This window comes from Anas platyrhynchos, chromosome 1 (assembly GCF_047663525.1).
Source record: "Anas platyrhynchos isolate ZD024472 breed Pekin duck chromosome 1, IASCAAS_PekinDuck_T2T, whole genome shotgun sequence".
NCBI classification, from domain to species: domain Eukaryota; kingdom Metazoa; phylum Chordata; class Aves; order Anseriformes; family Anatidae; genus Anas; species Anas platyrhynchos.
In genome coordinates this window covers 196331866-196356684 of record NC_092587.1, presented here as the reverse complement: position 1 = coordinate 196356684, position 24819 = coordinate 196331866, and the positions used below count along the sequence as shown (strand labels likewise).

General features: G+C 34.1%; 1 protein-coding gene across 3 annotated transcripts in view; it reads left to right on the top strand.

Annotated features, from left to right (window-relative positions):
* Positions 1-24819, top strand: part of DEUP1 (deuterosome assembly protein 1) — a 42547-nt gene that overhangs the window by 12125 nt on the left and 5603 nt on the right. For 2 of the 3 annotated variants that reach the window (XM_072032780.1, XM_072032781.1), the window contains exons 5-13: positions 3168-3302; positions 6220-6333; positions 8712-8924; positions 12763-12899; positions 13561-13666; positions 15243-15440; positions 16418-16504; positions 18485-18684; positions 24334-24631. In XM_072032780.1, coding sequence (XP_071888881.1) covers positions 3168-3302; positions 6220-6333; positions 8712-8924; positions 12763-12899; positions 13561-13666; positions 15243-15440; positions 16418-16504; positions 18485-18684; positions 24334-24631 — 1488 coding nt within the window. The remainder of the gene's footprint in view (positions 1-3167; positions 3303-6219; positions 6334-8711; positions 8925-12762; positions 12900-13560; positions 13667-15242; positions 15441-16417; positions 16505-18484; positions 18685-24333; positions 24632-24819) is intronic. The other variant, XM_027467344.3, reaches the window with a different exon arrangement.

Below are 24819 nucleotides of genomic sequence, written 5' to 3'. Positions count from 1 at the left end.
TCACCAACCTTAATTCTTCATGAGGTATCCATCCTGTACACAGTGACTGAAGAACTGCAAGTGCCTAAGTTAGGAAACCTTCCTAGATTCTCTGTGAGACAAACAGAAAGTTTATCTGTCAAAACAATTCCAAATGCTTATGCTAGGCAGTAGGACTGTCCCACTCTGCTGTTCTAGCTTTCACCAAATCTCCTTGTTAAGCTTCTTTCTTAAATGACAGTGCTGCACAGTCTCCGCTATAGAATGACTTTAATGTCCCCAATTTTAGGCTGCACAAAGTCATATCTAAAATATTGAGCTCCACTGAAAATATTAATCTTTACCCTGTGTCCTTTGTCTCCTTTCTTTTGGTTCTTACCTTCACTTGAAAATTACACCTTCTCCGGTGTATATTAAGAGCTACAATTTAATGTTGCACATATGGCGTGTTACTGTTTACCCAGTAGCATTGTGTTTTCTGTGGAGATGTTTTCTTATAATCCCTCCCAGTTTTTCTTCCATCCTAATTTTAATAGAAACAGTAAGGATTGCTTTTTCTAGCTCTAAGAAAGTTAAGGCCATTTAGAACAAATTTCTCCATGATAACACTGCGTCTGTGGACCTCAGTGCTTTTTACCCTTGATACTAATAAAAGCAGCTGTTTAATGAGTAACATTCCCACAGAATTCATTATGTGCTTGCCGAATGCAGTAAAACCTTTTTTTTTTTTTACTGTTTTTTTTTTTCCTATTAGGGAAATAATTCCTGCTATGTAACCTGAAACTCTTAGGCCACACTGTTGCACTCATCCACATATATATGTACAGCATTTTGTCATAATGTAAAAAGCAAAAATTTTACGGGTTTATCTCTATTACTTTCTTCTCTCTCTTTTTCTTTTTCTATAGAGATACTTAGTAGTCATTCGCACTTTGAAAATGAGAGAAAACCTTCAGCAAAAGAAAAAGAATCCATTCTTGCTCTAAGCACTTCAACAACTAAGTGCATTTAAAAGTTAAATGCCTAAGTCTGAGCTACCTCAGAATCGATGGAAGGAATTGGACACCCCTAGAATATAATGCATTCCATTGTCTGGTGAGAATTTAAAATAGCTGAAATGCCTAAGCATTTGGAGATAGTTCTTTCTAATTCAGAGTAGCTCAGGCTTGGATGTCTAACTTTCAGAAATCTGAACTTAGATGAATCTCACCCTAGAAGTCACTAAAACTCATTCCTTCTCTGCCCCCAGATGGGAGGATTCTTGGCTTTTAGTCTAGTTTCTAGTCAGGATAACATCCAGACTATAATCTTTATTAAATATCCGCATTTCATTAAATTAATCAAATATGAAAACTCATTTTTTCTCATTTTGTGTGTTCCATTTTAGATTGATCTGCTGGAGTGTTGAAGTCCTACATTTCCTAGCCTTTTTAGCATGACCAGTCTAGTACTGGTCTTCATCTGGGTTTGCTCTTCCCAGGCAGTTTCCATATGCCATCGTATATTCAAGAGCAAAACTCCTGTTAGTTGAAAACAGATATCTTTCTTCCAAAGGCAGTGAGTTCCATGTTATATGAGCTTGGATAATCTGACACATTTTAAATCTCACCCTTTATTCCATCTCACCTGTGTTCTCTGGCAAGGTCCATTTCAAATATAGGCAGCATCTCTACAAGACTTTTACTTTAATTAAAAGGTGAGCTTTCAGCTCTGTAAGTCCATGTTATAAGATTTCTATTCAGAAATTCCAAGTTGGTCAGATCTATTCCTGGATCTCACCATTTCATGACACTTCCTAGTTTATGACTGTCTACCTGCTGGTCATCTTTTCAATTCCTTTCTCTATTCCCTCTTACAGGTTCCTCAAATTATCTCAAATATCTCTAGGAGGTTTCCACATGATTTCTTAACTCCCATATCTGTTTTTCTGGACCTTCTGTGCAGACCTCAATTACTCATTCATTGGTTCAATAGGATTCCATTTCAGTTTTGTTATTTTTCCCCTTTGGGAATTATTTCTTTTCCAGACAGCAGTTTGCCTTAGAGCTGAACAAAAACATGGAGTTTTTATGGATTTTATTTGAAAATCATGTTAGAGTCAAAATTTTTAAAGTGAAGCTGTAATTATTACAAAGAATGTAAACTATCATGTATACCTGAATTTAAAAGAGCCAAAAAACAAGAGACATGAGCAGTATTCATAGTTGTAAGCTTCTTTTCTAGTCAACATTCTTTGCAAAGTTCTTTCACTTAGCTTTCCTCAAGATCATATATTTAGTGTTTCCTTTGATGAAGTCCTTGGTTTTCTTTTTTTTTCAAAACAAGATGTACATATCTTTGAGCAACCTGATGTGGTGGGAGGTGTCCCTGCCCATGGCAGGGGGGTTGGAATTAGATGGTCTTTAAGGTCCCTTCCAACCCAAACCATTCTGTGATTCTATGACCTCTACCAGACAATGGCAATCTCTATTATATCAAACCTACATGTATAAACATCCATAGCCCCTTTGCTTGTGTAGTGCAGCAAACTGTTCGGAGTGGCCATTCTTCTGAAGAGGCTGGTACTTCTGCTGGTACCTTCACTTCTTTTTCCTCTGAGTCCAAAGCCACGCTATCATGGTAAGATCAATAGGCAGAACACTATTTAGGGTCCAATTCTCATAGATACTCTTTGGTATTTCCTGATTCCAGAAGAAAGCAGTCATCCTATCCATAGCATTTCAACAGTTTTCGCAACAGAAGAGAAACATGCGAGTTTAAAATATGTTAATGATAATCCTTCGTTCTGGTTAGTGAAGCACCCTTTAAAAATGTCAACACAAGATGGCAGTAAACAAGTGTAAAACATTTCATATAAACAGCAGAGATGTTTATACACAAGATGGCAGTAAACAAGTGTAAAACATTTCATATAAACAGCAGAGGAAATGACACGATGGATAATAGATGGATAAAAAACTTCAGCAGAAATAGCTGCCAGATGAACCTATCTGAACAGTTAGTTAACATTTATGTGAGATCTTAGTCTTGTTCAGCTAAGAAATTAATTTTATTAATTGATTCTTTGTTGTATTGATTAAATATTTAGATTGTTGAAGCTGCAGTTGGCAATTCTAGTATAAAGAAAACCTTGCCCATGTGGTTAGCCTTTACAGATTCTGCATGTTCATTTCTGCTTTCATTTTTAGTTTTCAAAGCTGACACATAGTTATGAAAAGCTATGGTTACACCAGTTAAAACAAAAAGATCTTCAAAGTAGAGGAAAATGTGAGGAAAGCCTAGAGACACCAATTGAATTGAGTAACTTAAGCAAGAAATTGGAGGTAAGAATACTTTGTCATTATATTCTACTTTTAATATCCATTTAGAAATAATTTGTGGATTTAAGTCAAAACTTTAAATTTCTGCTTATTCTACAAAAATTATAAAATTGTCTTCAACTGGCAAGAGAAGGTGCGTAGTTTGATATCCAGGTTTTGTTCCCTCACTCAAGTTTTAGTAATGTTTTTAGTAGCTTTAAGAGGTAATAGATAGAATTTGCTTCATAAATGTATCTACAGATAAATTTTACTTCCTTCCTGATTAATATATTTAAACTGAATAGTATCCATTGAGGCATCAGAGATTTTACATATGCAGGATATTGTCACATGATACCTACCATTAATTTAGGTTTATGGACTTCAGGACATCTTTGATTGTGTAGGGCTAGATAGAAAATGGATTTAGGGTTGAAAAATTGCTTGTTATACACATATCTTGTCAGCACCTATGTGCCTGAGGCAATCCACAGCCTAGGTCTCAGTGTCTGATTCTCCTAGGTCACACATTAGGAAGGATAAGGCACTGAAAAATACAGTCCGCAGAATCCAATATACTGAGTGGGGGACTAGATAATGTGTGACGCTGAGGATAGGATTCAGTTACATTTCCTATCCATCCAGACACAGAAGGGATTTTAGCTGACTTATTCATGGATACCGGAAGATGCTGATCTCTGATCAGAATTCCCAGCCTTGACTTGTCATTGTTTGCGGTTACTTTGTGACCTGTGGAATAACCAAATATTTACTGGGCCAATAGGAGAATTAGCTAGCACAGAGAAATGGCATGTATAGACTGTGCCTCTATACGGTGGCTTCTTAAATACTGATGGGTACATTCGCTGGCTCAGAAACTTGGATCCAGTCTCACCTCTGATAACGGAGCAATCTAATCTCTAGCTGTACTCATTTTCCTTTCTTCTTCCTTGCTTATCTAATAGATTTTCTAGGATCCTATGTAAAGTGAAACTTCAAAAGGAGGAATTACAGTGCCTGATGAAAATTAATATATAGTATAGTATGTAGAAAAATAACTTGGGAAGACTCTGGTTCAGATTCTGTTTGGAGAGATTTTGGAAGATTACTAAACTGAGTCTCCCCCATATTAGGAGAACAGTCTAACCACTAGTCTCATGTAGCATAGAAGGATCAGGAAAAAAAAAATATCTGCTATCCTTTGCAGAAAGCATGATAAAGTACTGTGTGCTTCAAGCATTTACTACACTATGTCTTGTAGGGAAAGTAAACAGAGGAAACTAGTGGAAACTAAGCGTGAACTAGTTACCTAGCTGTTAAGCATTGTGAAGACTTAGAGACTCATGATTTAGATTTATGTAAATTTATGCTGTAGATAGTTTACATACTTAGAGAACTTCTCAATCAAAAAAATTAAGATCTAATAGATTTTAAGTACTTTCATAATACTTAAGCTGCAATTAAGCAGAATTTTAGGATATATATTTTGAATTTGCCTATCTTCTCTGTTACACTGAAGGATATAGGACACATAAATGTTGATGTCTCTTCTACATGGAAGAGTCTTTGTCATCAGAAAAGCTGCTAGGCCTTGGACTTCAGCATAGCTGCCAACACGCGCTACTACAAGAATAATAAATGGGTTATACAACCATTGTTGACTAAATATATCGCTACTGTGAAACTGTCTGATCCAGCTAATTTGAGAATGACCTTATTCAAGATTGAAATGTGAAAATAATGTAACACAATGCTATCATTTGATTAATTATGCAGTATGAAAAATGAGTGCTTGGAATATATACAGCAAATTCTAGTATTCAGGAAATAATTACAGTGCTGAAAATCTACTAAGCTCAGCAGTGCTTTAGTAAGGCCTTGAATCTGCAGTCCTCATTTAGTAGTCTGAAAGTCCTTTTGTATCACGTTTTGCTAAAAGGGGAAGATTTTAGTTGGTTTAAAATACCAAAGCAGATATTAGGAAAGCTAAGACTTGTATTTGTGTATGTTAGCAAACATTTGATTTAATTTCACTTGCAAATAAATTCTTATTTTTTAAAATTCAAGGAATATGCCAATTTAGGCATAATTATAAAAACTCATCTACCTTTTTGGGACCAACAATTCCATTGTTAAAAAGGAAAATTTTTATAAAAGCGTATTAAACAGTATACTTTTATTTTGGTAATTCTTCATGCAAAGAAAAAGAGCAACAACTTTAGTAATTCTGGAGTTCTACTTATTTGGTACGATACTGCCTTAAAGATCAGTCATGAACATACAAGGTCTGGTACGATAGAAAAGGAAATTCAAATACAGTATAAATAGGAATGTAAATACAAATACAAGACCTGTTATACTAGAGCTTGTTAAACAAGTTTTTATTTAAACTAGGTGAATTTAGATGAAAAATTCTGAACCTGAAGCAGCAATCGAAAAGAGAGCAAGAAGTAAAAATTATTCACTGTAGTTGTTTTCCCTGTTGTTCAAGAAAAAGAACAAAAAAGAAGGCACTCAAAACATTTGTCTGAATATTAATATTAATCCATGCTGATTACTCTACTTTACTTCAAACTCACAGGAACTACCCTGCAATAAAATTGGACTGTTGTTTACAGTCACAACTCTTAAGATCTACCCTAATTTTAAGTGACTTGAAATATTTTGAATATTTGAATATTTCTATTCAATGATTATGTTTACCACTGAAGTTTTTCAGATTAACAGCCCTTAAGACTGTTTTTTCTGGTGACGGTGGCTGGTGGCTGGATGGCTTTTTATATGACTGTTCTTTTAATCTTCTTTATGAAATTATGGAAAGACTATGTATTAACTATAAAACTGTATTTTTCTTAGAACCATACAAATTACAAAATTATTTAGATTAAGGAAAAGAAGTAGTTCTCCCTCTACTTAGTAACCTTGTTTTGCTGTCTTTCAGGAATTTAAAGCAAAATCAAGAGAATGGGATAAGAAAGGGACAATCTGCCAAAATCATCTCATATATTTAGATGCTCAGCAAAAATTATTGTCTGAGAAATGTAATTTATTTCAGGTAAAATAAGAAGCTTTAGAAGGAATATGAGAATTAAATGAGCAGTTAGTTCAGCTAGTATTATTTACAACTTATTTTTAAAAATTTAAATGTACTACTAAGCTTATAGTATCAAAAATTAATATGGATACATTGTTTTAAGGCAAATCCATACTGAAAGATTTACTGATTCATACAATTATTTTTTTTCCTCATTTTATGTGCATAAATATCATGATGAAAAATAGAATATTTCTGATAAAGATAACTGCAAAATGCAATGCTTTTTACTTTTTTAAGTATACTCTGAGCATACTTTTATCTTCTATGCTATCTATTAATATGCAATTAATTGCAATGACAAGTTACCGATAAGTATCTTACAAAGTAAGCAGTACATGCCACTCCTAATCTACAAGTACATCCCCTCCAATCTAAGATATCCCTTACTTTTTGAAGTTCATAAATAAACAGTATAATTTATAAAGAAATTTGAATTCCTATGTGCTGTTCCAAAATCACACTTGGAAATGTTTGTTGGATCACTTATCCCTTTTTGATCATATTTTTCAGCTTTCAAGTTACCGTTCAAGTTACCATGGCTGGCTTTGTGATCCTTTTTAACTTGCCAATTTATTACTTTTTTTTTTTTTACATTGCCTATTGATCTACTGTTTTTTTTTAATTCCTTCCATTCCAGAATGAAATATTGATTTCATGCTTTCTTGATAACATATCCTGCTCTGAAAAAAAAAAAAATCAAGAAATAACTAAAAAAATAATGGGTCTACAAGACAGCTCAATAATGAAGTACAGGGAAGCCAATTACGTTGCTGACTGGTAATCCTCTTTTCCACTGGGACTAAGTTCATTGGATCTTAATCTAGTGAAACACTTTCTTAATGATTCATATGAGACTCTTTACCCATATCCAGCATTTCCAAGGATGACAGTTACGTTTCATTTACAGATGCTGAAAGCACTATATTGCAATTATTGAACTTTCATACAAAGGTGTGAAAAAAAGCAAGGCTTTGACTAGACAAATCTACTGACTGATGTATGTGGAGGTGATTATATAATTAGACGAGTCAAAGTAGATTGCACAAGATGATCTTTCTTTCGAGGTTCACATGACTGTCATCAGTGAACTTTCTTTGAAGACAGATTTCATTGTAACTGCAACATCACACTGGCTAGTTTATTAATTACAAAGCTGATGGAGTGTTTCAAAAGCATTAATTTGTCCTGTGTCTTTGCCCCAAATTCCTTTTCTGTGAGTTTTTGATTTCCAGATGGAGATGTGCCCTTTTTTTCACAGGATGCTTTGACATTATGGTATGTCAAACTCCATAATTTATATTTCAGGGGACCTTAATTTATTATCAGTATAAATTAAACTTACCTGCCAATTTCTTTAGGCTTTTTATTTAATATGCAGCCAGTGGCCACTTCTACTTATGTGTTCAGCCAACACAAATTATGAGAACATAGTGAAATCAAAAGAGTCTAAAGAATGCCTTTTTGCAGTCCCAAATACAGCATTTGTAGCATGAGTGTTTATGTTTAATGTAAGTTTTCTTGCTCAACTTGATCTCTGCACTTGATATATGTTTTGTAGGTTTTATTTTGTTGTCATTTTTCAGCTAATTCTCAGTCTTCTGAAAGAGTACTGCTACTGTGTCCCAGTAGGAGCATCCATATGGATTTTTTAAACAGTTACTATAGGTATTTTGGTTCTTCACAATGCCCGTGAATTCACAAATACCACCAATAGCAATTTTCTAAAGTTTTTTTTTTAGGACTCTTTAATCAGTACAAGAAACTGAATGGAGTTTGTGACTGCTTCTAGAGATGCCGAATGTGCAAATGATTTTTGCACAAGATTAATGATAACGATATCAAGGGAGTACAGTTACTGTAGTAACTGAGCTGTTTATACATAAACTACGTAATACTAGCCTTCTAGTCAAAGGTTAATTCTGATCCTGAGGCACATACACACAATTCCTACTGAGTTCATTGTATCAAAGAGCAACATTTCTCCCCCCAAAAGGTTATAGTTAACTGCTTTGAGTTAGATCGTCGTAATCACCCTTTTACATTTAGGGCTAATATTAAGTGCTAGGAAAAAAACACAACAGAGGAGAAAAATCCTTGAAAAGTCTGTAACCTTGTAAGTTTCTGAAATATTCTCACTGAAGGTAAGGAACTTGAGGCTCAAGGAAGATAATATCATTTCGAGAAGTAATGCAAACTGTTCTATTAATGTCATCTTTTCTAAGAAAAACCTGGTGAAGAAAACGAAAATAGCTTCGTGATTTTAGTAGTAATGGTTTGACCATAACAATATAGATGTAATTATTTAATTTCATTAAAAGAGTTTTACTGTTTTATAGAAGCAGACCAAGAGTTATCAATTCCAGATAAGCAATAAGAAACAGAATCAAGAAGAGGTAATTACATATGGCCATCCTGCAAGTGAAAAGGATGAGTTAATTACTGAAAAGCTAAAGGCAGCTGTGAATGAAATAGCAATACACAGGAACAGACTACAAGAGGAAAATCTGAAACTCCAGGAGGATCTAAAAATGTTCCAAAAACAGTGCCAGGTAATGATAGTTTTTCTTTTCTATAACTACTGTGGTATAAATGTTGGAGCATTAATTACTTACAGGTATACTTTCAGAAGTGGTACTGGCATGCCTATGTAAAATATCTATACAAGCATCGTATATAATTTTTTTGCAGGAGCACAGAATGAGCTGTGAACAGTAAATTTTTATTGAGTAATACATGAAAACAAAAATGTTTGATATACAGTAGCACATTTTATTCATATCTGTTTATCTAGGTTTTTATAGCTTTCCTATCCGTGTAGCAGACGGAAAGTGAATTGTTTACTTCACTTGGTTCCTTGTATAAAAATTACTTCTGTAAAATTTCTTTATCTTGTTACCTCTTTTTGTACAAACTGTCCTACTAAACTGACTATACCTACTAAATATTTATATTCAAAAGCCTATGCTATACTTTGTTGTTGTAAGAATATTTTTCAGTGCAATGAATTTCTAAGTTGCCAACCATGTGAAGACCCATCAGTTTTTATCTTAGCCTACTGCTTTTTTGCAGATGATATATGAAGACAGCTATTTGGGTCTCTTCTTTTGTTCATAATCTATGAAATTTGACAAGATTGAAATAATACAAGATCTCTTCAGACTTTTTTATTAGTGAAGTTTGAAACAGATCTGGAATAAGATTCTCATTTCCATATTTTTCTGGTAACATACCCCTGCTTATTTATTTAAGCACTTCAATATTCACTAATATATAGAGGGAACTGTAATGACTTTAACTCTTTCTCTTGAAAGATAATCTATTTCTCTTAATAGACAATCTTGCTGAGTTTTAACTTCAGTTGCAATATACAGTAATTAACATATACATGCTGGAGATTATTTTCAGGTGTTGTCAGATCAACCAAGTTTTGTACACATGATGTTTATACATTTAATTCACACATTAGTTCCCTGAGTCATTTGCTTGCATGCAAGTTACCGGTATGCAAGCAAAAAAATCTGAGGCCTGTTAAAAAGGTTCCAATTAATAGTAGCAGGATTAGATATATTTAGAGTGGAACAGAACATAGAGATTGGAGCAAGTAGGCAGATGTTGTAGAGAGTACATGGCATCATGCTGTAGCCTTCTTTAAGAAAATCTTCAAGAAGGAGGATTTTTGGAATTGTGTGAACAGAATGTGAAGAGTTTTAATTAGAAGTGGAGCTAGATACATGTAATACTATTGGCTAAAGAGCAGAAAGCTGCAGAATAACTGTGGTTTTCTTGTGAGATAATTGCTGTATTAGGGAGAAAAGCTGTATTTGCCAACAGCTGCAGAAGAGGACATTGATGTAAGTCAATATACGGTGAAAATAATGTCACTATGAGCTAAGTGCTAACAGCTAAGAGAAAATATTCTTTTTAGAAATGTCTGTATGAGAAATAAGGAAGTGCAGTGTCTGCCATCAGCCAGGAGTAAGCAGGTTTGTGTGAAGGAATGCTGGGTGGAGGGTGAGGATAGTTGGACCTGATGAGGATGAAACAGGGAGGAGTAGATGGGCATCCTGGTGGGAAGAAGGCTGGTTGCAATGCCTCACGTCTTCCATGCCTGCAACTATTTCATTTGTGCTTCTACATATTTCTCTCATACTATTGAATAGCAAGAAAGAAGTGATAAAGTGAACTGTATGGAACACCAGTTTGCCTGCTCTACAGAAAAAAAAAAAAAAAATAAGAATATTCAAACCGAGACTGTGGAGTATTTCCTTACCAGATGAACTTTCTGACAAACTTGATTGCAGCCATGCATGAGAGGCAGCTTGAGAGCATCACACGAAACTCTCAGAAAGTCTGCATTAAGTCAGTGGACACTAATTTATGTAGAAATATAGTATATGATTGTATTAGAAAGGTTGAACAGTGTTGAGTACAATTAGAACAGGAGCTGATCTCTAAAGTTTTGAGACTTCCTTTTGATATCAAACATGGCAATCTAGTTAAAGCAACATGTTCACAGAGGAAAAGAGAACATTTGGTATTTTTGTCAGCTTGAAACAGTCTCTGAGAATGTAATACTTTATTGTATGTTTTCTAAACAAAACCTTATCTTTTCTGGTTCAAAATTAATTTTCATTTTGGTATTTTAACAAAATGCAATAGATATTTCTGAAAATAATAAATGATAAGTATCTAATTGATTTTTTTGAAGTGATATGTGAAACTCTTGACCTGAAATTTTGTTTCAATTATTATTGCTGCTACTGCTGTTGCTGCTGTTATTCCTGGTACTATTGTAATTCGTAGAAGAAAATACAATTTAAATAAATATGCCTGTTGAATGCAGCCTGCCACAGATGCTTCAACTTCCACCACACAGTTGTGCAGCATTTCCCTTATCCACCACACAATCAAATCAGAGGTGTACACACACACACACCCTAAAAATAATATATTATAAAGTAATTGTGGCTGTCTCATAAATGTTAAAGCCATTAAGCTGATCATAAGGAAGTTTCTGCAGAGAATTTTAACAATTTATTACGCTTTATTTCACTAAAAATATGGCTACACTTCTATTTCTGAGTTCAAAAGCTCTCTCAGCTTTCATTTAACAAAGAATATAATGACTAAATCTGTATTTGCAGCCCCTAAAAAAAAAATAATAAAAAAAAAGTTTCATATCTGTCTTCAGCAGCCCTTTCAGCCACAGGAAAACCACAGGCTTCTTGGAAGGAAGGTCATTCTAATATGAGGCTCTAAGGGAAATAAACCTTTGAAGTTCCTTGCTTGTGGAGTCATTTCTGGATTTCACTTTTTAAAGTTGTCTTTTGAATGTTTAAAAGCCTTATTTTTGCTTTTAAACATGGAAACTATATTAAAATGAAGAAATTATGAGAAATACTTGTTTTTAGTGTAACAGTTTAAAAAAAACTGTTTTTTCAAAAGGATCAGCATACTTGGAAAATCCTTTTATCTGGAACATGCTTTTGGATCTTGGGTAAGAGGAAATAAATGTTATCTGAACATTTCTATTGTTATTACAAGAATCTGATTACTGTTGCAGCTTTTATTATTTGGCAGTTATAGTTCCAATTTCTTACCTTTGGTATGATCTTAGTATACTTTTTGGTAATTGCTATAGGAGCTCAGATTTTATGATGTCAAATATAATGTGACAGACAACTTGCTGATAGATTATCAGTCAGAAATGAAAGGTAAATTAGAGACAAGATTTGTGGAGTCCCTATGGAAAATATTTTATGATTGTGTGAAAATTTGGTGATGTTCATCTACCCAGGCAATTACCAACATGGAGACAGAATTGTTTTGGAGATGATTGAACACACACAATATACATACTTATACACATGTACGTAAGTCCACAGGTATCTGCTCCAAGCTTCCAGGCAACGTTTAATGAAGATGTGCACCTAATCCTGCCTTTCTATAGCTTTGTAGTTTCATGCTTTTAAATTTGGAAACACTGTTATCAAAATGCAACATAAAAGTTACTTACGGCACTAATTCTTACATATGAAGCATGTTCAAGGGTGTAGAAGCTGCTTAATCAAGCAAACTCTGTATTTTAGATGTATTCTGTGTGATAAAGAGCTTCTAAGTAGTATCTCCTATGATAATTTCAGAGACATGTATCAGAACATTGCAAGAGCTAAAGAATGTTCAGTATCTGTTTTTTAGATGGCATTTCTGGAGAAAGTAGCTGATGTGGAAGCAGTACCTTCTTCAGAAATAAAGCTCAGAATATAAGTATTTATATCCTTTCATACACATTACACAGGTGTCAGAAATGATGCATTAAAATACAGCATTTTGAGCTACTGCTCTCTCATTTTATTTGGCTATTTGTGTATTTGTTTTCTTCTTTAGAACATGGAGGCCAGCTTTTCAGAAATGAAAAAAGAGCTGCAGTCACGTGATGCTCTCTGGAGAAGGATACATCTGGAATGCCAACAATTGCATACAGAATTATTGAAAATCAGAGAAATGCAGGAAATTCAAATAAAGTATGTGTGTTAAAGATAATGTTTAAAATAACAAATACTATTAAGCTAATCATTTTTTTTCTTACTTCTGATTTAAATCAAGTCTGTTGAAAAAGATAGTTAGGATTCAAGTGTCAGACTTTTAAACAACTTTTGAATGAACATTTTCATACATGACAAGATTAAAGGCAGTAGGTTCACCCTCTGATAAAAGGCCTTTATGTTGCATAGATCTTTGCAAGTCAATGTATTTAACCTATTTTATTTATATGCTTTAAGTGCCTTTCTATTTCTTGACATTAAAACACTTTGGAAATAGAGCAATTATGATTCTCCCTAACCTTCTATGAGTAAAATGTTCATCTTGTTATGGTTTATCTAATCTACCATAACTGTCAAAGAACACATAAAATACTAATCAAGAAGAGATTTCAGGATTCTTTCTGCACATACTTCCCTTTTCTTAATCTCTAGAAATCTCCCAAGATCCAACCTTTTTTAGGCCAAATCTCGTGGTGTTTTTTGTTTTGGTTTGTGTTTTTTTGTTTTTTTTTTTCATCCCCAAACAAGTTCCCAGTTTTACCCTGGGAAGAAGATTTTTAAGTGAAAGATTATTGCACATTCTGCTTATTTCATATTTTTTGTTTTGTTTTGTTTTTTTTTTTTCATTTCTAATTTAAAGACATCAGTCATCTTCTGTACAACTTACTGAGCAACCAGAAAATAAAAATTCAGACTTATTACTACTGGCACAAAGTCAAGAAAGCCAACAAGAAGTGCTAAACAAGGTACGTCACACTGTTAAGTATTTCCAGGTCTCACACTGCAGTCTAGGATTTAAAAAAAATAAAAAAATAAAAAAAGAGAGAGAGAAGAAAAAAAAAAAGAGAGAGATCAAAGTAGTGAGCTTGGACATGTGCAAAAGAGAGCAGAAGGATAAACTGAGGGTTTAGGAGAGTATGGAGTTTTCATATATGGTTGCATTCCTGGAGGTAATTGTATAGCTGTGCAAATGGTATTCTGACTCTGCACACTAACAACTGAGGTTGCTACTTCATGAAAGTAATGGAAAAGCCCAAGCCTAAATATTACTGTGATTAGGTAATACCTTACAAGTAATAAGTCCTCCAAGGCTATGGGTAGTTAATAGGTTGTAGGAGGTAAGTAGCAGTTTGTAGGTGGTCTCAGACATGCGAATAACAGATCAACCAGTAAAATCACTATGGCTGGTACCCACACAAAGCTACTTTATCAGTCATCTGCTGCACAATCCAGGGCAGTGCTTCTTTGTTTGAGTTTTGCATCATATTGCATTGCACGTTTCAGAACTGCTGTGTGCAAGCAGTTGTGGCATGGCATTGTGGAATAACACATGGTTTGGCAGGTTAACACTTTGAGGAAGAAGGTGCCTGGAACTCCCCTTACAGACACGCTGTGTTTTTTGCTGAGTAGCAATGTAAGCATGAACATCTGGAATTGGATGCAGCTGACTTGGATGCTGCAGCAATTTTGGCATGATAATCATGCTCTAGCTGTCAGATTTTTTGCATCTATATCTATTTGTTTACAATTCTAGTATTTCTGTGCAGTTTGCATAAATAAATATGAAATGCCATCTGTTACTGATTGTATACAGTACTGTGAAGAATTATTAAAATGCATTAAAAGGTATTTTTGCTGTTTTTAATAGTAATGTTTCTTACATATTACGAAAATCTATCAGTACTACAGTTTTGGTTATTAGTTGAAAGATTAGGAAAACAATCTTTGTGTTGATTCTTTGGAGAACCCTTTACATGGGAGATAATGGAGAAAGCTTGACCTTACATTTTATATATAATGGCAGAAAAATTCTCATAAAGTGGTTTACCATATATATTCTTCTATTTCTATCACAGTTTCTCATAAAGAGGTCTCTAGATTTATTTATTTATATTGCTCTGGAGTTAATTTCAGTTTAAGACATGTTTAATGCAGCCTAAAATAACTTTGGAGCATTATAAATAAATCATACTTAGGTTTATTGAAAAGATATTTCCTTGCATTTTCTTTGTCATAATTTCCAATTCTTGAAATTAGCATTATTATTATTGCATTCCTTTAAAATTTTAATACAAATATTTTATATTTTGTTCATTTCTAATACTAAATTAGCAAATGAGAAGGGTTAAAAAAACGTAAAAATAAATAAGACTGTGCATTGCCTCATGAAGACATTTTATTATAAAATCTCAAAAATGTCTGACTTGGTTAGAAGAGTTGGTGTCTTGGAAGCAGACCGTAAAAAAGTCAGTAGTATGTGGTTAGTGATTCAGTCATATTTACTGCACAACATTTTTTCTTATTGAAACGTATTTGCTACAGATAAGAAACCATCTTTATCGAGAGGAGCAGTCCCATTGCTCTGAGCAGGAAAGAACAAGGACAGAAATCTCTGACCTGACAGAAGAGCTTCATCAGAAGGAGATCACTATAGCAACTATCATGGAGAAAGCTAGTCTTCTGGAAAGACAGTTAAAAATGGAGTTACAGATAAAAGACAAATTGTTAGCAAAACAACAGGTATGCAAGCAGGCAAAACCAGCCTAGGCCATTTTACTCCACACTATTGATGATGACATACATTATCTGGTAAAAAAGACATTACTTTTATTTCTGTAGTTTTCATCTCCATCAGCAGTGACGTAGTAGTATTTATTAAATAGTACGGCCAAATATTATAGCAGTCAATTTGATACTGGAACAATAAAGCACCACTAAGTGTCAACTGTACATCTAAATTGCAGATCACCCTGACCATCAATTGTAGTCACCATTTTAATATGCAAAAGATCTCAAAAAATTTTTTGTTGTTATTGTATGTGCTTTATCATTGGAATCATTTATTAGATTATCTAGAACATTTCCTAGTTTTTAAGCCTTTTTTTAAAAAAAAAAAAAAAAGCTTTGTAAAGAATGTTTCAAGTATGCTTCGAAAAGCATAAAAGCATGGCAATTTGAAAGCTGAAAACTGTAAAATACTGATGTTTTTAAATGGTAGTAGTAGACTCAGTAGACTGAGTCTATCAGTAGACTGTCATAATACTTTACTTTTGACAATAGGAAAGTTAGTGTTTGGGGAAATGTGACACTGCTGCTGTGTGGCACTATTTACTGGGCCATATGTTAGATGGTATCATTAAGAGTGAATGTGGTTCCTAGGCTTCATGACTAAGGTTTCAAGCAGTTTCAGTGGTCTGCAAGGTCTGTCCTTGGTATTTTGTAACTGTATGTCTACTCCCTTGTTTGTATAACTGATTACTTCTTTCAAAAAAGGTAAATAAAACTGGTAGCAGATCATTTGTATGTCTTTCATAGATAGTTGAATATTTCTTTCTGGTTTAGTACTGATGTTTTTTTTAAAAAAAAAAACTGTTTCTAATAGATAGGTTCATAATTACTCATGTATACTTTGCAAAATTTAACTTATCATACATATAGTCAATATTTTTTCAAGTTAACAGTAATATTCATATGTCTAAGAACTTATCTTTTCCTAGGTGTTGGATTTCAACTACAAAGTTGTCAAATCTGAAAACACGCATCTAAAAGAGCTGATAGAAAATCAGGAGTGCAAAAGTTGCATGGTAATTCTTGCTTTTTTAATTTAAGCAATATGAAGAGCAATTACTTATACTTACTGTAAATGGAGATTGAGATCGTGGCAAATTTAGAAATCTCTGGCTTGTGTAAAATAAATAAAAATAAACTGTGTGACATAATCAAAGACAGGTGGTATTCATGCAGAGCCTGAAGATGGATATAGCTAGGAATAATTTTAACCTTAATTGTAGTAAGCTAGAAGCAAACAAGACTTTTCAGTTATTTTGTCTAGATACTAAATTCTTGGAGCCAATTTTTTGTAACTGACCACTTATTACAGCTGTTTTTAAACAGTTGTAATTTTCACAGATACAAAAATATGTCCGTTTTTACTATTTTCCCCTTTTGTTGATCTGGCATTTAAATAATGGTGTAAAAAACCTGACACAACACTTTCCCCCACTCAGCTTATTTTCAGAGTTTAGTAATTATTTCTCTTCAAATAAGGAATATTTAAAGTTTAATTCATAAAAATGTGACAATGTAATGTGGAATTACAGTTTATACAGATGTAATAAACATTTCATACACTGTGTTCCACAAAGAGCTTTAAAACCTTCCCTCCTTACAGAATATCTGCAGTTATTGTGTGTGTCACTAGAAAAACACCAAAATGCAGTTTGTAAATACTGCTGTAAATACGTCTTTGGGGGATTCATAGCCTGGTAATTGTCTGACTGTAAACTGGCGAATGTCACCTTTTCCATACCCTTAAAATGGCATATCAGGACATATTATTTATACATCCATATATAATGTTACAGATATGTGTGTGTATATATAGCTGTGTCAGCTCAGTTGTGGGCTTCATGCCATTATAACTGCACTAGAGCTGGTTCTAGAGCTATCGGTTTTAGGGTGACTTAGCAGCCACCTTTGTCTCTTCTGCCTCACCTCTCCAGATGTGAGACATAGCTGAGCCCCTGCCTCCATCCTTGGACAAAATGTCATTTTTTTAAATGACTTTCTGGCACTTCTGTGACAGCTTGGCTCATAATTTTGCCATAAAACTAGCCGAGCAAGGCAAGATTTATAGGAAGAGATAACATTAGACCAATTAATCCAAAAAATAGGCAAGCTTTCAGGTGCGGGAACCCTAGCTGTGCTATCAACATGCTAAAACCAAATCTTTAATGCTCATGGATTACTGGCTTCCAAAAGAATAAAGTAAACTGGAAATACATGAAAGCACTTCATAATAAAGTGTATGGGATTTTAGCCTTTTGTGTATGATCTGAGAAGTCTTTTGAGATAATTTTCTGTTGGTGACAGCTTGCTGCTATTGCTAGTCAACCATCAGAGCTAATCTTTATCTTCCACTCTTGGCATCCTAGTGGATGGGCCTCTTCAGCCCCTGCTTGCAGTGCACACTTTGTTTGCACTTCCATTATTTTGACTTGTGTACTCCGTGGGTTTACCCAACTAAGAAGCAGGATTTAGTAACACAGGTGGAGACCGCTGTGATAACGTGACTGTACTGCTTCTGAAGCTGAAGGTGACTGTCTATCAACACAGATATTAAATCGTGCCTGTAGATATACACTGGATCTAGTATAGTAATGAACTTACATAATTTGTCTTGTTATTTTTGGTGCAGTCATTACTGGAGGGAGCAATGCAGTCTATAGCTATAGTTGTTATGGTTGCTTTTATGTCATAAGTTTTACAATGCTAGTGATGATGAATTTACAACAATAACATTTTGAATGCACTGTTCGTTGAGAAATTTTAATTTGTTTTATTGTGTTATAGAGGCTGTTATCCTTTCTTTCCCATTTATCTACAGTGTTGTTTTTTTCTGGAGGCAATTCTCTTGGTTTGCTATAAGTGCTGCATGATTATATGTGGTAGCTAGGTCTTTCTTTAGCATAGAACATTGTTTTGTGTTTGCTTGTTGAAAATACTAACACCCATTTATTGTGGAAAATATGCCTATTTAGTGATGGCTTTATCTCCTTTCACAGAGTATAGATTTATCTAACAAAGAACATGGAAATTTCACAGCTTCCATTCACAAACTGGAACATGAGAATGTAAGATTACAGAATAGTCTTGTTAAACTACAAAATGACACAGAAACATCAATACTGGGTGGCATGGATATATATGGAGAAACAGAGCACAGTTACCAAGCCAGTTCAAAGATGCAGGAAAAGGAAGAGAGGTAATATTTAGATTGTACTTATATATGAAACTTTCTATTAACTTCCTGGAAGTATGTAATTGGACCGAACTTGTAAGGATTTTTTTTTTTTCATTCAGAACTCCCACCAACCTAAATATCAGACTCAGTATATTTGCAAGGTTTTCATACATTTTTATGGCTAACTGAATTTGGCAATAAATGAAGTCTCAGAAATGTTTGCCTATTTTAATATTTTTCATGTGAAATAGTTTTAAAACCTTTTTTACGCTGCTTAAGTTATTCTTAGCTCCAGGTTTTGCAAAACAGGACAGAATGAATATTTACTGCCAAATAAAAACAAGACAAGGAAAGGATATACAAACTAACATGAGAGGTAAACTGCTCCACAGGAGGTTATCTTAATAAGCAGTTTGAACTACAGCTCCTGCTGAAAAGCTTTGTGTCCTACCAGGTCCGTTTGTTGGAAGCTTCATTAAATGTATTTTAATGCCTTGTAAAGTTTTGGTGTTCTTGGGTGATCTGTTTTGTGTTTTGTTTTTGTGGTTTTTTTTTAAAGAAACATAAATTCAGATGCCCTGAATAAATTGTTATCACAGTAAACTTGTTAGGGAAAAGTAATGTGACTTAAGAACACTTAGTCTCATAGAAAACGTATGGTAGTGATGTCTTTACTTCTTAATTCCTTGTATTCAGTGAAGCACTGAAGGACCTTCAAATGTGTTATCATCATGGCACTGCAGTAATAAAAAGAAAATTAAACTCTCTGCTAAACAATATTTCACACTACAGGAGATTAAAAATTAATAGAAATCTAAATATTTTGATCATTTATAACAAAGAATTTATGCAATAGCACTAATGTAAAACAGTTCTGTGAAACAAAAGTTTAAATAAAGTGGAGCCAAAATTGTACAGGATAAGATTTCAGAATCATACATTCAAGCTTATGGCAAACCATAAAGTGATTTTCTTCTGTATAGTAGAAAGGCATTGTATTATCTGTTGATACAGTCTTGCCTAAACTTTCCTTTTAAATATGATGTTTAGTGATGGAGGTAGTATTCACATGGAAATAAATGTATATATGAATATCTGTGTGAATATACAGGCATATATAGAAGCAGCAGCTATGTCTGTTTTGCTACTAAACTTCAAATGATGTTGAAGGCTTTGCTGAATCAAAGATTGACAAATTAAGGTACAGGCTGTTGTGCACCTGTAGATCTCATAATTCCACTAAAGATGGGTTGGTGCAATTTTTGCTCATGCTTCCACTCTTCTTAAGTGAGCAAAAATAAGATTTTTCCAATTGTATCAGTAATTACATTTACTGTACATGAGGAACTGTGAAACTTCATACGTGTGAATTCAGTGTAAAGAGTTATGCAGGTGTTTTGCAGGATGTTGATTTCATAACCATTAAAACCCAACGTTAAACCAAAACAGGGAGAGAGAAACCTTCCTTACAACAGAAATCCCAGTCACCCCTACTGAACACAAGTTAAATTACAATTCTAATTAATCTGATGAAAAAGGTGTATTGGGCCTGTTTTTCAGGTTCTAAAACATGTATTTATGTTCCTAAGTTAAAGGCTTTTTTTTTTTTTTTTTTAATGCATATAGAGATTACAAGACAGGGCAAATTCCATGTGCAGTGTATGTATACCTCAGCCAGCAGTCTTTGTAAGATTGAGCCCTATGTATACTGTTGGTTCTCTGTTCCCCAGATGGGGAACTACCCCAAGATTTTCTCAGAAAAAGAAAATTGAATTTTCAACCATCAAATGTGAGCACATAAGCCAGGCAATTGATGTTGGTTTGGTTTAACTCTGGGGTATGTTTTATTTTATTGTGAGCATAAACCATGTTATTTCTGTTTTAATTTGCAGTTCTGTTTCCATGGTAATTATGGTACTGGAGAAAGGGCAAAAAGACTTTTTTTACACAGGAAAAAAAAAAAAAAAAGGAAACACAATGTTTGTGCAAGGTGGGGAGGTTGTGTTTTAAACGGTAATTTTCAGAAGCTGTACTTTTTGTTTGTGCATTCAGAAACCTAGAAATATTTGCACAACGGACAAAAATGTCTTTGAGTGTACCCTGTAATATTTTTCTCTCATGATCACTACTAGAATCCTAGGCATGGGCACAGACAGGAGACCTCTAGAGAAAATACAGGTAATTGCAGGAAGTTAGGCTGATGATTTAGGAAGAGGCATTTTCTTCTTTCTTTAGGTGTTCAGTGACATTCTAAGTATCACAAAGCAGCACATGGAGAAGTAGCATCTTTGTGCTAAAGAAGACTGAGGCCACATCCTACCTATAACTGCTTCTAATTAATTACTGTTCTCATATATGATAATTGATTTTATTAATATTAAAGTAAGCATTCTCTATCCCCAGAGTTTTTATCCCTTGTTCATACTTTGTACATGTACAGTTGGTTTGAATTTTGGCCTGACTGAAGAGGATTTTCTTTGATATTTCTTCAGAAATTAAAACATGCACATGAGTTCCCATGCAAAGTTACCATAAATGGATACACAAATTAGATAACTGGCCAAGCCAAAGTGCTCTTTTGCACTTTGTGTGGAAAAAGTGAGAGGTAAAGGCTAGGACTGAATGCCTGCTGAGGTAGCTAGAGGTCTCTTAAAGGATGTGTGGACAGTGTCATGTCTGTCATAAAGAAGTCTTCACCACCCTTTGGAGGTCCTACATTCTTAGTCATGCTCATGGCCCTATCAGTTATTGCAGCAGATAAACTGGAAGCAGCAAAAACAGTCTCTTCAGGAAAATACTTAGCAGCAGTTTTTTAAAATCAAGTTACTGGTTACACTTGCAAGGTAAAAGCAACAATAATCCCGCAGGCATCCTGGTCTTTAAAGATCTGTTGTTCTCTTTCTCAAGAATAGGTATGTCAAGCAGCACGAGCTGCATGAGGAGTTTGTTTTGCACCACGGAAGTCGCTGATCTCATGGGGACCTAGCTGATTTTGTATATACCTGAGTATGGAAAAATCTATTCTCTCTCAAATTCCCTTTGTGAGGACATTGTTCTTTCATTTCTTGTCCCATATGTCTCCATGCCAACAGTGACATTATTTTTGTGAAGTATGTGTGTATGTTAAATGCTCTATAACCCCACTAAAAGCGTAAGTTATTCAACTGCAGTTACAGTGAATTTGCATCGCCAGTATTAACAAATGATCTTTTTTTTTTTACGAATTTGCAGATATTTGCCTACCTTTATATTTGTACTCAACCTAGAACTCTGTTTTTAGATTTTATTTTGGACTGAACTAGCAGAAATTTAAGCCCCAGCTGTGAAATTTGTCTTGAGTGAAGGCATAGCATCTATATCACAACACCTAAACGTAGGTGGCGTGTTTTTCCAAGACAGCAAACAGCCCCAGCAATTTATTGAATACAGTAGGAAGTAGAGCCTTTAAAAAATCAGGTCTTGGTGGTGTTCTTTTCTGGGGCGTGGGGTATGTCTTTTTACTATGTGAAAGCGACCATAAATGTAGGCACCCAAGTCTGAAAATTCTGGTCTTACTGAGGTAAGCTATAAAATAACAGTAATAACTGTTATTAAATACATATAGAACCAGTTCTGGGGAAAAAATGAACACAGATCACATGGAGTTTACTAGGGGTTTTCAGAGGAAATTACTTCCAAAAAGGTCAGAACACAAAATGAAAAAAAAAAAAAGTCTGTGATTTTGTCATTCGTTGCCATCTATCTTCAAAGGTGTCAGTTTTTTCACTGTGGCCTTCATACAAACAATAGGCAGAATAGATTTAAAATAGGAGAAAAAAAAATAAAATGCATTCTCCTATGCCCAGAAAGGCAGAGTGTGTTTATTTTAATGAAAAGCATGGAAGAAAGAAGAAATTTCTGCCCCCAAAATGATAAACAGTTTAGGTCATTTAGAGAACTGGAAGGTTTGATACATATTTTCAGAGAGTTTTGTCTCTGAATGCATAATAACAATATCATAGTAATAATAATATTATAGTATCATGCTTATAATTTGCTTTCTTGTAGCATTCGGAGTAACTTAATCTCTACTACTTTATAATCCGAGAAAATACGTTCTTCATCAGGTTTCTGGGTTATCCTGCACAGCCCATTTAGAGAGGACTCAGTCTCACGTTTCAGCCCCAGCATGCCTATGTACAGGCAGGAGCCATTAGGGCTGCACATACTTAGTGCTTCTCCCAGCACTAAATATTTAAACCGACATTAGAAAATGATGGTGTGATCTTTCTGCAGACAGCACTGCCCTTTCCCTGTGCTTGGCATATTCTTCCTTTTTTATTAAAAATAAAATCTGTTTTCCTTGGATCTGAGTAGCACTGCATATTCTTAGATATAACAGTAATCACGTTTTAGTGGCAGAGAACTTGATCTTTAAAAGCTTTTATAGCTGCATTTCAAATTAGTAAAGCGTTTTAGGATCTTTTAAATGATAACATCTTTCCAGACATCTATCATGTTTAAGTACAGTAGTTACCTCCCAAGAGTGAAGTTTTTTTTCATCATAAGCACAGGCCTCCCTACAGTGGCAATTTCTACTATAGCCAGAAATGTTGTCACAGAAATGTAATAAAATCTGAAATAATTGAATTGTCTTTTTTGTTTGTTTGTTTGTTTCACGTTTTGGTATATAAAGCAAGTAAAGATCCATTTGAAAATTAGACATCTGGGCAAACAAGTCTCAAAATTTTCTGCTCTTTAATCTATGTGATTTCAGAGTTATTCGGTTAACTGTCAGAAGAAGAAATTTGAAATGGGAAGCAAGATTTTGTTGTTGTTGTAGTTAACCATAAAAATTGTTTGCTTCACAGAGCTTCAAATGAATGCAAATATATGCTCATACATCCATTCTGATCACTATAAGCAGGATACAAGAGTTATGGAACATCATAATAAAATACTTGAAAATTCAATAAGCTTGAAGATTTCCCTTATTGTTACAAAAGCATGTTTGTGTGTAATTTAAAAAAAATTACTTTAAAGATTTCATCATTTCCTTTATTAATTTCCAGTGCATTTTCTCTTATTAATTTCCAGTGGGTTATCATTAAATCAGTAGCAAAATTAGTGTTACAGTAAAGATTTAGGATCAAAGTTTCCTGTACTATCCTTTTTATTTAACTGATTTAAGCATTTATTCTAAATTCTAGCTATTCGAATATAGTTCTTTAAAGTTATATTAGATCAAAACTGACTAATTATCCAGACCACAAATAATCTCATCTCTCTTATGATTTGATATTTTGTTTCTAGTATTTGTGTGGCTAAGTTCTATATATTTCTCATCATACTGAGGCCAGTTTGTGGTTTAGATCATATCCTGCAAAATTATATGGCAAGGTTACTCAACTGAAATTCCGATGGGAGAGTTTAAATCAGTGTGATTTAAGTTACAGCTGAAGCAGACAAAGAATGCACACTCAGACAATCACAGTAACTTAGGTGGAAAGTTGCTAAATTGCTGCAGCTTGGTAATGCGTAATCTTATGTCCATAACTGGGTGCAGGAAGCAGTTTGAACAGTTGAGTAATCAAAGTCAAACAAATGAACAAAAAGCATGGCTTTGCTCTGATAGCTCGGAGTTTCAACTGGTTTTCATATTTTGATTTTATATTTTTATTGCTATTTTAGAACTTCCCAAAATGAAGATGGATGGCACATGAAAGCTCAACAGACTGCTCTGCTCACAGCCAGTGGATGCCACAGAAACCATAGCCCAACTTCATATGGCCAAGGCAATATCACTGGCTCAAAAAGTGATATCACTTTATCTTATAAACTTGACAGAGGTCATGAAAAGGAACTGGATGATAAATCTCCATCATCACCAGTGGGGTATCCTTTGTGCTTTGGCGGGCTGTTTTCTGAAAAAGGCACAACAGGCGGTTTACTAAGCCATGCTTACGATGCAGAAGAAATCAAATTATCAGTAAGTAACTGTTTTTCTACAACATAGATATTTTCAGAGCTTCTTTTAATGGTCCACATCCATCTGTGGACCAAATGCAATCCTGAAGGAACCAAAAATTAGATTATTCCTGTTGTCACTGTTATTTATTCAGTGCTAGCCCAGCAAAACTGTAAATACCTTATCCTAACATAACCACAGTTTTTTTC